This window comes from Phyllostomus discolor, chromosome 10 (genome assembly GCF_004126475.2).
Source record: "Phyllostomus discolor isolate MPI-MPIP mPhyDis1 chromosome 10, mPhyDis1.pri.v3, whole genome shotgun sequence".
NCBI lineage: Eukaryota > Metazoa > Chordata > Mammalia > Chiroptera > Phyllostomidae > Phyllostomus > Phyllostomus discolor.
Genome location: NC_040912.2, coordinates 84,697,169 through 84,711,600, shown reverse-complemented (window position 1 = coordinate 84,711,600; position 14,432 = coordinate 84,697,169). Strand labels below are relative to the sequence as shown.

Sequence of the window (14,432 nt, the reverse complement as noted above, 5' to 3'; positions counted from 1 at the left end):
CAGTGTTTGAGGCCAGAGAAATTAAATCTGCATTGCTCCATCTGGGAATTCTTCCATGAAAACAAACTGCTTTTGTTTTGAATTCGGCTCTGACAGAGGACACAAAGCCTCCTGGAATATATGTTTAGCCCGTTCAGGTCCTCACGGTAGGATCACCGCCTTCACACAGCGCTCGCTCCTTCCTCCCAAACAATAAGGGTCTCCGTGCAGGGATACCATCGCTGTTGCTCCTAATGCACTTCACTACCTGGAGACGATCTGTCTTCTGCGGAGGAGCCATTACGGTCTCTGATGCATCTCCCTTTTTAGCAGCTTATTGATCTGCACGCGCCCAGCCAGCCGCCGCACCACTACGGATATGTGTAATAAAAGCTGATACAGGCATGCCGCTGGCACCGGGGCATAGAAGTCCTTCTCTGAACGCTTCACAACTCTGCTGCCCCAAAGAGATGAAATGCCACCTTCCAGTTTGAAATAAACCTCGGGGTTCTTACAGATGTTAAAATAAACATCTATGAGAAGGGACAGTTTTCTAGGGCAAGGGTTGTCCACCATTTCAGGAGACTCACATTCCTGGGTAGCTCATCGTACTTCTTCTAATTTCTTGTCCAAAAGCCAGCTCTTTAAAGCACCGGTCTCGTTGGGATGGCTACCCAGTGGTTCCTACTGAACGTGCAGGCTGAATTTTGATCTGTAGAACTTTATACAACTTGGGCAGGAGGTGATGAAAATCCGTTTTCTAGCTTAAACTGGGCATAGACTTAACTAATATATGTCCCGGAGGTACGGTGGTCGTAGAAAAGCTTTCCTTGATATGAATCATTTATTCAGCCTAGTTTAGAGAACCAAGCCATGCAGCCGCGCCTGGATTTGTCTACTGGACCAACAGAATTACTCTGCTTATTGAATGAGCTGGCCGGAGGCTCTGCCCTTAGCAGACCCTGTGGCTACAGGAAAATTCCCCAAAACCTTCGCTTTGAGATGACCCAGCCCGAGCCACAGTCGTTGTCCTTTTTGAAGAGAATCCACTTCTCTGTGAGACCCCGAAGGCTGAACATCTCTCCCGTCCGTTCTTGCACTGGGACTTGGTGGTCTTCATAAGCAAAGATGTGTCGGTTGGCCCTGACACCTTCCCACCCCCCCGCCCCCTTAGAGAGGACGGATGTTTCTGTGAGCAATGCTGCCCCCCAGCCACAGTGGGGCCAGATGGGCCAGACAACTGGAGACAGACGCGTGCCATGTTTTGGCGTCATCATGGACCCACTCCTTTTGAAACTCGTAACCGAAATCACCACCAGAGGAGATCGGAGGAAGCTGCCCTAAACAGAGCTGTGAGGGGGGCTCCCCGGGGTAGCCCGGACACATCCCCGACGAGGGAAATCAGGACATTGGAAACAGATCTGAAGGAATGGCCAAAGGTGCCAGGCCCAGCGATAAATCTGGAAGGTCATACCCACGATAGGAACAAGAAGTGGAGGGAGCCTTCTCTCGATCCAAGAGGCCACGGGTGGGAAGACCACCCTACGAGAGACGTGAAGAGGAGGGCGGGAAGAGCATAACAAAGGGGCCCAATCCAGGAGAAACGGGACAGTCTCCCCTCGAAATTCTCCTCCTGTGAATCAGAAATATGGGGGCTTTCGGAAAATGCAAACCCTAACAAAAGGAATAAATTGGCGTTTATCACATGTGTTACAGAACAATTCACAGCAGGTTTTCTATTAACAGTGAGTCTCCCTAGTCCAAAGAAATTACGGCTCTTTGTTAAATAACATTTCTAGATTGACTGCATTAACTGAGGTAAACTTTCATTTATTCAACAAACAGGTATTAAATACCTATTATGGCCCATGTATTATGCAAAACACTGCAGATGAAAAGATGAATAAGAAACCGTTCAGAAATAGTCTCGAAAAGAAGGAACATATGGAGAAACAAAATGTCACGGGTGCTGGGAAGGGAGTGTGTTCGGTGTGCGGCGGCGGGGGCTCGGGAGGAAGAAGGCAGCTCGCCCAGGGAGACGGGGGTGAGAGAACCCCAGGCAGGCTGGGGGAGGCCCTGGAGCCGACTCCTAAAGACCAAGCAGGTGCTGGCCGAGCAGACTTGGGGTGGGGGGTAGGAACTGGCACTTCCAGGCAAAGGAAGAAGTTTCGTAAGTAAAGGCTCCCAAGGCACAAAACAGCTTAACCTGCTTGGGGGGTCCCCACGAAGTCCTTCATCGCAGTTGGAGGAGAATGTGCCGGTAAACTGAAAAGCATGCAAAGGGTGAGACTGGCGAATGGAGGCGCGGGAGGGGAATGCTGCCGGACCCGCGAGGACTTGCGTGCCGAGGGGAAGATCTCATCCTGACTCGTGGGCGTGGGGAGCTGCTGACGAATTTGAGTAGATACCATGATTTTAGATTTACATTTAGAAAGAATGACTCTGGAGAGAAAGCATTGACGAGGGAGGAGCCTAGAGAATGCGGAAACGGAACAGAGAGAGCAAGGGATGGGGCCGGAGAGCAGTATTCGAATGGCTCGGGGAGGGCGCGTAAAGGTATCAGGAGCGACAGCCACTTGGTCCCTGCTTGCGTGAGTTGGTGAGTTGTGAGTCAGGCAGGAGGGAAGAGGGCCCTGATGATGGCACTCGAGTTTCTGGCTGGCCTGGGCAAGCAGAGAGGCCTGGGGGGACCTTCCCCACGACAGAGGAACATGGAGGCCAGAGGACTCTGGGGAGGGGAGAGAAAAGAGGTTCCAAGTGGAGATGACAGCCAGGAGGTGAGACGTTTGGGTGGGAGTCTGAGCAAGAGGGTCTCTGTGTGGCGGGCTGTGAGCGTCAAGGGGTGAAAATGGTCACAGATGCGAAAGAGACTGATCAATGGGGAGCACAAAGGGCGAGAAAAGGAAGCGAGTCCAGGAGAACACCCGTGGGCTGAGAGAGGCGCAGGGATAGAGAAGGGGAAGGATGAATGAGGAGCAGCCTTGGGGGAGAAGGGCACCCCCAAAGCTAGAGAAGGGGAAGGAGCAGTCCCGGTCCCACGGACAGGGGAGGGCAGTGAGTGGCAGTAGCCTGAACGTGACCTGGAGGTGAAGGCGAGGCAGAGAAGCAAGGCCACACCTGAGAAGAGCCCAGGCCAAACAACATTACCTTCTGCTTCCTTTGTGTTAACACAGTCGGGGAGAAGGGAGAGAGAGGGAGAGGCTGGAGACACGGAGGCCAGCCCTTCCCAAAGTGGAAGGCCATGCGCCTACAGGAAAAACGGGAATCTGCCCCCCTGCAGAGCGTGATGAACAGAAAGCAGCTCATCCACCTGGGACCTTTGGACGCAGGGCCGCCTGGAGCTGCATCTGAGCATCCGATTCGCCCTGTGGTTTCAGGAACCACATAATAACCTGGAAGTTATTCTGTCTGAGTAGCCCTGAAATCCCTGGGGACCTCCGTGATCCCTAGTCCCCTCAGGTCCGGTGTGGGTGTCTTCAAGCATTAAGAGGTGAAAATGGAACCCGTGCAACATCCGGATGGGACTTTTCTGCCCCAGCTCTAGTTGGCATGAGGAGAGTGTGAACATAACCACTATCACAGGAGTGGGGCTCTTGGCGGAAGTCACCCTCATAATTTTAAGAATAAGGACTCCTCACCTCATTCTTCGATCATAAAACTACTCAAAGTTTGCCGACTAACATTCTCTCCTCAGTTTCAAATGTGATATGAAAACCGCTGAACAGGTAAAGTACAATTCTGACTCCTCCTTTGTACTTCCTAGCTTTTCTTTCTTAGTTCACACCCGAGTTCTTCCCTTGGGTTCAAATGCCTTCCCAGATGTTTGTGCTCAGCCTCTGGTTCATCCCACACTCCCCCACCCGCCTCCTCGCCTTTTATCTATTTAAAATTCAACATCTAATCAAGCTAATTGGAGGGATGGCTTTAGTTTAATTTTCTGGCCCTTGGAAGTCTCGGTTTTTCCATAAGCTGCAGGAAATTTGCAAAGGGGGGGGTGTGATTTGTACATCCGTCTCTATCTCAGAAATAAATCAGCTTACTCATTTATTTACACATCACATCAGAAGGGAATAAAACTTAATTTTATTCTTTCTAACCCCTTCCCATGAGTTACTGTCAGTGAAAACCAATGGTTAGGGGTGACCTGACTCTCCTCTTTTCTAAATGCCTCTTGCTACTACTTACAAAGTCAGTCACAAAATTTTCTAAGAAAGTCCCTTAAGGAACCTGTCTCCTGTACAGTGAACAGTACAGTCTGAATTACATTTTAACTCTTTTGTCAGAATTGTAACCACCTTCCACACAGCTTGAGTGTGCATGCATGCGCATGCTCCACTTGCTTCAGATCTTTGGGTTTTTTTTAGAAAATAAAATGGTGCAGATGATTTTAAAGCACCTCCTCAATTCTGTGTCCTCCCCTGTCTTTAGAAAGGTAAACATCACCCTTCACTTTGTGTTTCTCAGTCCTGTGCCTACTTTTCATAAATACAATGCAACTAGGTTTCCATAAACAATATATGGTGCATATTTGATCTGTTCTTCAGCTTTGTACAAATGGCGTCATATTCTCCATTTCATTCAGCACCCTTGCTTTTTTCATCCCAATTTTATGGTTCTCCTTTTGGAAACATGTAGACTTCTCATATTTATTTTAAATCCACTGCAAGAGCTTCCATTGCACGAATATACCACACTTCATTACCTAGTGTCCTATTAACGGACATGGTGGTGCCGTGGACATTCCTGGATGTGTTTCATGTGTATGTGGCCAGGAAGAAAAGCTCCAGGCTGCAGGAGACACCTGTCCCCAGCCTCAGGGCACAGGAGCCAGCTGCACCCCGGAGTGGAGTTGGCTGACATACAGCAGCACAGGAGCCCAGGGCTCCTTTAAGGTGAGAACAACCCTGTTCCACCCAGGCGTGCGAAGGACTCCAGGGCTGTGGGGAATCAGTTGTGTTTACCTAAGTGGAACCGCTGTTATAAAGATGAAGAGGGATTCGGGGCACAACTGAATGAGAGAGGCTCCGGAGCAAATAAAGTGTCCAGCAGGGCGAGGTCGGCATCTGGAATAGCAGGGCATTTTAAAACGCAGGAAATGATAGAATTTTATGAAGATGACCTAATATCAAGTCAATTGCCTTTTCTTGGCAAAATACTTTGACGCCAAAAAAAAAATCAATTGAAGTAATTCAGCCACTGCAGTCTCTCATAAAAGCAGCAAATCTGTGAAACTTCTTTGAAAGCCAGGAGCAGCTTCCACTCGGAAGAAACACCAGCGTGTAAAAGATTCCTAGAGACTCCTGGAACGGGCCTTTCAACTCCACCTCTGTGTATACAAGTTTACACAAAACAATAACGTTTTTCATCCTTGAATCACCTGTTCATTGCCTGACTTACATTTACGCTTGATGTGATGTTTAAATATTGCTGAAGGGAATGTCTCTGATATGATCTCTAAAAATCGGGTAGTGAGGCCTGCCTCGCGGAAGAAGGACTGAGAGTCTGGGGGACAAGGGCGGGTGGGCAGGTATTGCCTCATCAAAGTGAATTAATAAACTTAAAATGAGGCTAAGGCTGCACCTTAGCAAACCCCAGATAACCTCTGGGAATGCCCCCGGTTTCTGCAAAGCCTCCCCTAACTGCTCTAAAACTCAAGAATTACTCAGGCCCCCAGTACACAAATCTCCCCACTTACCAACCTTAGGGCTTATATTTGTTAGTCATCTTGAACCCTCCCTCCTTTTCTTTTTTAAAGCTTTTTGAGGATAGGAACTATGGATTTCACCCAGCGTCCTCAGCCCCCAGTAATGTGCCTGACACAGCTGGCGTTCAAAAGACATTTTCACAATAAGCACAGTGAAGTGTTCTTCATCACACTATAATAATTTCCAAAAGACCCAAGGCATGTATTCATTTCTTCTTTTATGTATTCTTGTAAAGTTTCATTTATAAAAAAACAAACAGCCCTGGCTGGCGTAGCTCAGTGGATTGAGCGCGGGCTGCGAACCAAAGTGCCGCAGGTTCGATTCCCAGCCAGGGTACATACATGCCTGGGTTGCAGGCCACGGCCCCCAGCAACCACACATTGCTGTTTCTCTCTCTCTCCCCCCCTCCCTTCCCTCTCTAAAAATAAATAAATAAATCTTTAAAACAAAAACCAAAAAAGATATAATTCTCAACACCGTTTTAATCTAAGCCCTATGAGGGCAAGACTTCTGTCTGTTTTATTGACTTCTGTCCCAAGCATACTTGGGCTGCTGCCTAGCACATAATAAGTGCTTAATAAATGTGTTGAGTGAATGAAGATCCTTGGCTATAGAGCATGTACATGCTGCCCAGGACTCCAGCTCCTTTCTCTGTTGTTTTTAAATTTTCTCTTTAATTTACTGAATTGTGGTAACACAGGCATGACATGAAGTTTTAACCATTTTCACGTGTACAGTTTGGCAGCATAACACTTCATGCCGTCATCACTGTGGTACAGCCGTCACCGCCTCTCTCCATCGGTCTGTAAGTGTTTAACCCCAACCTGCAACATGACACCACAACCCACTGGGAAGAGAAAAGGTGAGCTTTCGTCGCCTGATTGTATATTTTATGCAATGAGCTGCTTTCTTCTCCACCCCCTCCCGTGACAACCCAGCCCCTGGGACGCCCCCACCAAAAACATCCCCCTTCTCTGTCTCTACATCTGGCTCTCCGGCTCTCCCTCCCGTCCCCCACTTCCCCTTCCCTCTCTTTGCACCGTCTCGCAACCACTGACTTATTACTTACTTTCTGTAGCTTAACTTTGACTTTCTCATCAAATGTTAGAGCGTGAAAGGGCTTGAAGATTATATCCTCCAAATCCGCTATTTCACACAGGAAGACGCGAAGTCCTTTACAAGGACGTACGCACTGTCTCAAAAACAGCAGCTGCCCAATCAGGACGTCGGAACAAATTTTCTGTCTACTCCTTCGGCAGGTCGTGCAGTTCCCCCTCTCTGTGCGCACTGCTTGGGGTGTGTAGTCCCAGAAGTATCTGCATCAGAACGAACGTCTGTGACTACTGCATAAAGTCTAGATGTATGTGGGTGAGGGAGGCAGTGTAAAGGGTCAAACTAACCCAGAGTGTGTTTAGGATTCTGCCTGAAGGGCTAGGATTACCCAGTAATAGCAGAGAAAGAGAAAATACCTTTAACTGACCATCCAAAGTGGAATATACACAGAATCAATCCTCTAAATTGATCCCTACCAGCCCTATAGTAAAAGAATAAATTAGCTGACCTTCTCAAACGGAAATAAAGCTCTTGACTTTGTTGGCTCAATAAATAGAGCTCACCTGTGAGTTGCCTGGCTAAAGCTGATCCCTGGTCCAGTTGACATGGAAGAGCCTATCTAAGGAAGAGCCTGCTCCAACCACACTTGACAATGAACTTAGGAACCATGAGCTAGAGGTAAGCTCCCTCAGGACAAGAACTACAATATGCCTCTTTCTTCCTCTCCAACACCCAACAGAGGACTTGGCACAAAGCAGGTGCTCAAAACACATCTCTCTACCCTGCCCTCTCTCTCTTCCCACCCACACATCTGCCTGTGGAGTCATAGGGCTCCTTCCCTACCTGTCACCTCTCACTGGTGAGTTGTATTTGCAGCATGACTGGGGAGGAGGGAAAGGACTGAGAGTGCATTGACTTGTACATCTGGGCATACATGTAACATGTAAACACAGGAATCACACTATATATAAAGACTGTGAGCCCTGGTGGGTGTGGCTCAGTGGACTGAATGCTGGCCTGAGAACCAAAGGGTCGCCAGTTCAACTCCAGGTCAGGGCACATGCCTGGGTTGCAGGTCAGGTCCCCAGTAGGGGGCACACAAGAGGCAACCACACATTGATTTTTCTCTCCCTCTCTTTCTCCCTCCCTTTCCTCTCTCCAAAAATAAATAAATAAAATATTTTGTAAAAAAAAAAAAGACTGTGAGTGTCCATATGTAGTTTACCTGTGGGCAGGCAACGCCTCTTTATGTTATAAAGCAAAATTAATGAAACTATTTAATTTGGGGCTTACTTGCTCTTTGTGCTTCCTAAGGGCAAAGACACTTCACGGCTCGTACTACCTTACCTTACATTACAGGCTGACTGGTTCATTAGACATTATTTGTATTCCACACATATTTATGTGCTGTCTGGCTCTACCCCCTGGAAGGCGAGCTTCTCCATGATGCCCAGCCCCAAAGCCCTCAAATATTTGTGGAGTGAATATGTCTTTCACGTCTATAACCTCAGAATCTACCTCAGAGGACAAAGCAAATACTCAAAAATCACATGGAGAAAAATTGCATGAGCTTTGGTCAGCAGCTCTCAAAGCAAGGAGTGGGCCGCTTCAAAATATGTCCCCCTCAGTGCCAAGGTGAACTTCTCAAGCAAGCCCCACCTTGGTGGGACTCTGAAACTGCTTCCTATTTCTTTTTCAGTTTGGGGGATCAGTACGCCAGCCTGTTCTGCACCCCATTCCTGCCCTGACAGACTATGGTGACAGTAGAACACAGTGGGGGAGTTCCCAAACCTGCAGCCCAAATTCACACCCTGGCACCTTCGTTTCCTTTTCCTGAGACCTGGAAAGGTCACTGACCTTTCTGTACCTCCACTCCCTCGGTTATAGAATAGGGATTAAAAAATAACAGGAGCCACCTGAGACCACTATTATGAAGAATACATTAACTAATGTATATAAAATCCTTAGAAGAGTACCGGGCATCAAGATTGGCAATGATTATTATTAATAATCCTTCCCACCAAGTCAACTTTGCAAGTTACTTGTCGTGAAGCTGGGACAAGGAAAGGACAGAAAAAAAGAGGAACGTGCGAAAATACTCAGAGTCAACGATGGAAAATTAATAAAATATAGAAGTAGCATAAATCGAAGACCTTGTTCCCCCAAACATTCCAGTAGCAAAGCTTCTTCAAGTGTAGAATAGTATTTTTAAGTTTAAGCACAAATTATCACGTTTAGTTATCCTCATCTGAAACCAAGTATGTGCTTGTTCTTTGCGAAGACTACAGCCCCACCCAGCACCATCCGACAGAACTTTCTGTGCTGATGGGTGGGCCCTCTAATCTGCACTGTCTGATATGAGAGCCACTGACCAACCACACGTGGCTATGGAGCATCTATAATGTGGCCGGTGTGACTAAGGAAATGATGTTTTAATTTTATTTACTGTTGATTATTTTAAACTGAAACAGCCACATGTGACTGGCGGCTACCCTCTGGGGCAGCATAGCTGCAGGGGACTCGAGTGCACAGGCCCCTGGACTCCGCTCTGGCCAGCCCTCAGCCCTGGCCTGCCCTCCTGCTCCCGGTCCACCCACCTCCCTCATCCCAGCAGTCAACACTCACAAGGCCAGACTACTGTTCCGCACCCACGGCTGTGCACAGGCTGGCCTCTTTGCCTGAAACGCCATTCCTCTCCAGCCACCTCCAAACTCCACGGAAAACCTCGTTCAGATTTCTTTTCTCCAAGACGAGTGGCCTCCCGCCCCTGCCGCCTTGCCGCGTCCCGCCGCCGGCACAATCTATCACTGCCCCCTCTGTGTTTTTCTGTGTCTCTTGCTGTCGCTCTCACCATCCGGCAGTTGTCAACCATTCCCTGTGATGCCAACAGACTATGGGAATTTTAAACACCGGGCTGTACTCAACCCTTCATCCTAGTGATGGGTGCCCCTCACATAATACATGCACAGTAAACATTTGCTAAGCACATTATCAATTGGTGGGTATGCACAATGTTTTGTTAAAATAAGTTTTAGGCTACTGATAACCACTCCGTGATTAGGGAAACTATATAGGTCAGATTCTTTTATAAGGCCTGCTATCAAACAATGTTTAAAGCTCTTAGAATCTCAGGTGAAGGTCTGCTTATTTCAGCCCATGTCAGTATAGCATTTCAGCACAAATCAAAGAATATCAATGTTCCCTGGAACAAAATCCCACCTGTAGCTGCTCCTGGAGGCCTGGCGGTCTCTTGGATTTCAGAAACTGATCCTGTCATTGACCTGTCCCCAGTGCTTGCAGTGACTTACTAGGGAGACACGGACGAGGTTGAAAAGCAAGAAGACAGAGGGCCTGATACGGACCAGTCACATGGGAATTCAAGGGCGCTCTCCCCTTATGTACCCTCCGCCCAATCCAGCCTCCAACAGGGGAATAACTGAAACCTAAGCTAATGAGAAAAATAATGATTGTGGGTGATTTACGTCTGTTCTGTGACATGGGTTATCCAAAAAAGTACTGTGTTCCCCTTATTCTTTAACAAAGCTTTTGCTCAAAAAAAAAAATACCTTCCTTGTTAAAGTATATAGAATCTGTTACAATATTAACCTGCCCTGAGAGCCATACTAGTTCTCTGGGGTGGTTTGTTTTTTTTCATCACAATCTTCTGACTAATCCTTTATTTGGATTTCCACACAAATGTCCCTACAATTAGACACAGCACTTGATGGATATGTTTCTTCGAACGTAATTTGTGTGAGCTATTTCCCAAGTAGCGTGCATCCAGCAGCTGTAGTTTACAAATGACTGTCTTTCCTGCCCTCCAGGAACTTACAGTTCAATAAGACAAACAAATAGCGCTGGCTGGTGTGGCTCAGAGGACTGAGTTGCAGCTTGCAAACTAAATATAGGGACATTGATTTTAAACTGGACCGAGAGATACTTCCTAACTACTACAGAATTGATAAGACTGTGGGAAAATATCCTTAAAATATTGCAACAAAATAGCCATCAACCTCAAATTTTTACCCAGCAAAACTGCCATAAAAAAAAAAGAAGTGCAAAATAACATTTGCAGACACACAATTCCTGAGGGGCTTGTACTGAGGAAGATCTGGGATTTACTGCTTAAGGATGGAGGAAAGGGTGTGAAAAAAGCATGTTTTATCAAAAGTGCTAAGTTTTCTATAATAATATTGTTTCAATTATTTTGTGTAAGGAAAAAAACCTGGTCTAAATTATTGGGAGTTGAAATTGATGAAACTTGTATTAACCAGGCTTCTTTCAAACAATTCTCTCCACGATTTTGCTGGTTCATGGATAGCATTCTTATTTCTATCAGATGCTAAGCAATTAATCAGGAATCTGAAATTACTAAACCTTTCATTATAGGGATAGTACTGCCTGTGGCCCATATAATTCCAGTATAAATAATCAGAATAAAACTCAATATCTCAAAGTATGCAATATGAAAATGCAAGTAAATATCTTTAGAAATTGAAAAAAAAGGACATTAATTTTATTAATTCCTTCTAAAACCTGCCCATCTAGGAAGAATACTGGTTAAGTGTAAAAATTACATGCTGTGTGTTATTGGAATGGCCTGTGATTGCCACTAGCAGAAGATGCACTTATTTCCAATATGTGTCTATTGCTGCTTAGAAAAGAAAATCTGGCTTCCAAACGTTATGTTTTGAGATTAAAAATGAAGATAGTGACCGTAAGTCTCTGAAGATTTGCAATGCTGGCGTGGCATCTGTCTCAATAATACCTCACGAGAACGTCAAACGGGCAGAAACGAGAAGCCACGGTGAGCGGGTTGCCGGCAGCCGGCAGTGACTGCTGTATTTTGGGTGACGGGGAACAGGATTCGCATTAGTTGAGGTGAAATACAATGCCCCGCCAACACTAGGTATCAGTGCATTCAATCCCCCTGCTGTGCCGTGTCCATTTTCTGTTGCTGCAATTAAAATTAGTCAATACAAAGTCAAAATGTTGTACATTCTTCCCCTATCCCTTTCCCTGTCACTGTGTTTCCAGCTTCACCGGAAGAGCATGTCGCTATGGTAACCAATCCCTCTGGTGCACAGACCGAGTCAACCTTTCCAGCCAGATTGCCAAGCAGAGCAACATGGAATCAAAGCACTCATTACGTCTGTCAGAAGCCACGAATTCCCGCCCCCTTTTTCTAAGTGAGGTTAACCCATGCCAGATGGAAGGGTACCTGTCTTGTTCCAGGAGATGTTCAAGGCAGGAAATGCAAGAACACCCTGCAGTAAGTCCTACCAGCGTGCATCAGTCATTATTAACGAGAATTCTTCCTCACACTCCGGCTAACCTCCTACCATTCCCATTTCAATGAAAGCGGGAAACGATGGATAAAGCAACGCTATGCGTCTGAGAAGCCGGAAACTGCTATAAAGTCACACATGGTCCAACACTATTCTGCCTGCTCTTGTTTCCCTACTTCTACCTCCAAACCCGAGTTGCTCTCACCTGGCATTGTGTAAGATCCCACACATCCGTACAAAGTTGCAGAGCTCCAGGTGGGTCACCCTGCTCTAGTAAGTGCCTAACCATGAAGCAGACGTGATGTGTACCGTGTTAACACGCGCACAACTACACTAGCTAAAAATCCATAGTCATTCCACAGAACCTACAAAATGAGCATTAAGACGGGCTCTCTCTCTGGACCTACCTCACCCAAGTCCGAATGGCCACCAAGACCATACCTGCTGCTTGTCACTCGGAAACAACGGACATTTTTTATTAACATTTTTTCTGATCCACGTCAACGTTTTTTTATAAATCAAAGAACACCTGTTTTCACAAATCATGTTTTAAAACAGCATCAAACCCGCATGTGGATATTAAGAGACATTAGGAACTGTTTCATATCTTGGCCTCAAAGACAGCTGATAAACAGCGTCGTTTCAGCTTACCATCACCATTTAATCATTGAACAGAATGGAACATAGTGGAGAGAAAACCAAGACGTAAGCTCACATCAGGATGTAGCTACCACGGAAGAGCAATATCAATATACATCCAAAGGATATTTCAGTGGGTTAATGGAACAGGAGGGTCCCCCAAAGTATGTATCATACAAGATTTACAAACTGTATCAGATTAGCAGACTTAAAAATGTGTGTGCTCATACTAAAGTATCAAGTACATTTTTATCCTTAGCAAATACAGATGTTTTCGTATTTTGCTACACTGGGTATTTTGTATATGTCTTCTGGAAACAGTATTTTTTTTCCTCTGCAGTGCCCACTTTGGTGTTACCTGAAGAACTACTTTTTTGTGCTTGTTACACCCTGCCGAGATGCCATGCACACAGGTCACTTCTGTCACCCACTCTTTCAGAAGGAGAAATCGAGCACTGCGGTATGACGCTACTGGTCAGCAGGCTTGGCGCTGCCACGGGGCAGGAGCTGGGACCTCCTGACGTGTGCACGCCCAGTGCCTGCACCGTGCCTGGTAGAGCAGGCACTTAGCAACCGTTGCTGGCACCAATAAGGACTTTGGTGTGAGATGTTTCCCCCAATTTGCCTTGATGAATCAGTTCAACATCCAAAGTGAAAATTAAAACTGGGAGTCCGTCTAACCTAACACATCACTCTTAAAGGGCTTCCTCTGTCCCCTTCCCTTTCAGAGACTGATCCAAGTAGGATCCTAGATGAAAATCCTGAACCGTGAGAATCTCAGACAAACGCGAGGCAAGAGGCGGGGTAGAGAGAGGTAAACCTCAGTCACCAGCTACCGGGAGGCGAGGTTACGGCCACTCCGAGGCTCTCCAAGGCTCCAAGGCTCTGGAGAGCCTGGGTAACCTGACCTCCAGGAACCGGGAGGCCTGATAGACCTCGGCCGGGCTTAGGAAGGAGAGGGCTGCCGGGCCTAGCTGGGGCCAGGCGTGCCACAGCGCCACGCCTCACGGGCTGTGCTTACCTTTTCGAATGAGGGCCGCGATCTCGGGGTCGAAGCCCTGCCGGTGGCACTTCCTCCAAAGGCCCATGTTGGTGGAGTTGTACTGCCGGCTGCACTCGTCAGCCGGGCTCATGGCGAAGAGCTGCCGACGGTTCCGGGCCCGGAGGAGTTTGCCCTCCCAGCGGTCCAGGCGCGAGCGGCTCGCACGGAGGGGCAAGTTGTTGTTGTTGTTGTAAATGAAGCCGGGGTCCACCCGGCGGGTGTTGAAGGCCTTGCACCTGTCCCTGTGCTTCCTGGCGTCCGTCTCGTACCAGTGGTCCGAGCAGATGGCCACGGCCAGCATGCCCAGGGCGCAGAGCGCGAGCGAGAGGCCGGTGTAGAGCAGTAACCTTCCGGCAGCCATGCCTCCGCTTCGCGGCTACACCATGGGCATGATCCGCCGCAGCCTCGCCTTCCCTCCGCGCGCTCGGAACAAAGCGACGGGGGGCCGAGCCAAGGTGGGTGGGGGGGACAGGAGGAGACTCGCGGCGGCGCCCCCTCGGCCCCCACCTGCCGGTGCAAGGCCCAGGGACTGCGGGGGTGGGGCGGACAGCCTACAAAGTTCTGATCCGGAGAGACTCCGCCGGTCTCCTAGGCATCCTCCGGGGCAGGCGCAGCCTCCGGCGGCCGCGAGCCTACCAAGGCCGCCTCCCGCCCCCTCGCTGCCCCGCGGGAAGCGACTGCTCTGAAGCGGCCGAGTCCGCACACAGCCGGGCTTCGGGCACCGCT

The 14,432-nt window shown here is 47.9% G+C and overlaps 1 protein-coding gene across 1 annotated transcript in view; it reads right to left on the bottom strand.

The window, feature by feature from the left end:
- The window catches only part of TMEM178B (transmembrane protein 178B), a 316,897-nt gene extending 302,830 nt beyond the window's left edge, over positions 1 to 14,067 (bottom strand). Inside the window, exon 1 of the mRNA XM_028526047.2 lies at positions 13,686 to 14,067. Within this exon, the coding sequence (XP_028381848.1) occupies positions 13,686 to 14,067 (382 nt within the window). The remainder of the gene's footprint in view (positions 1 to 13,685) is intronic.
- Between the last annotated feature and the right edge of the window lie 365 nt (positions 14,068 to 14,432).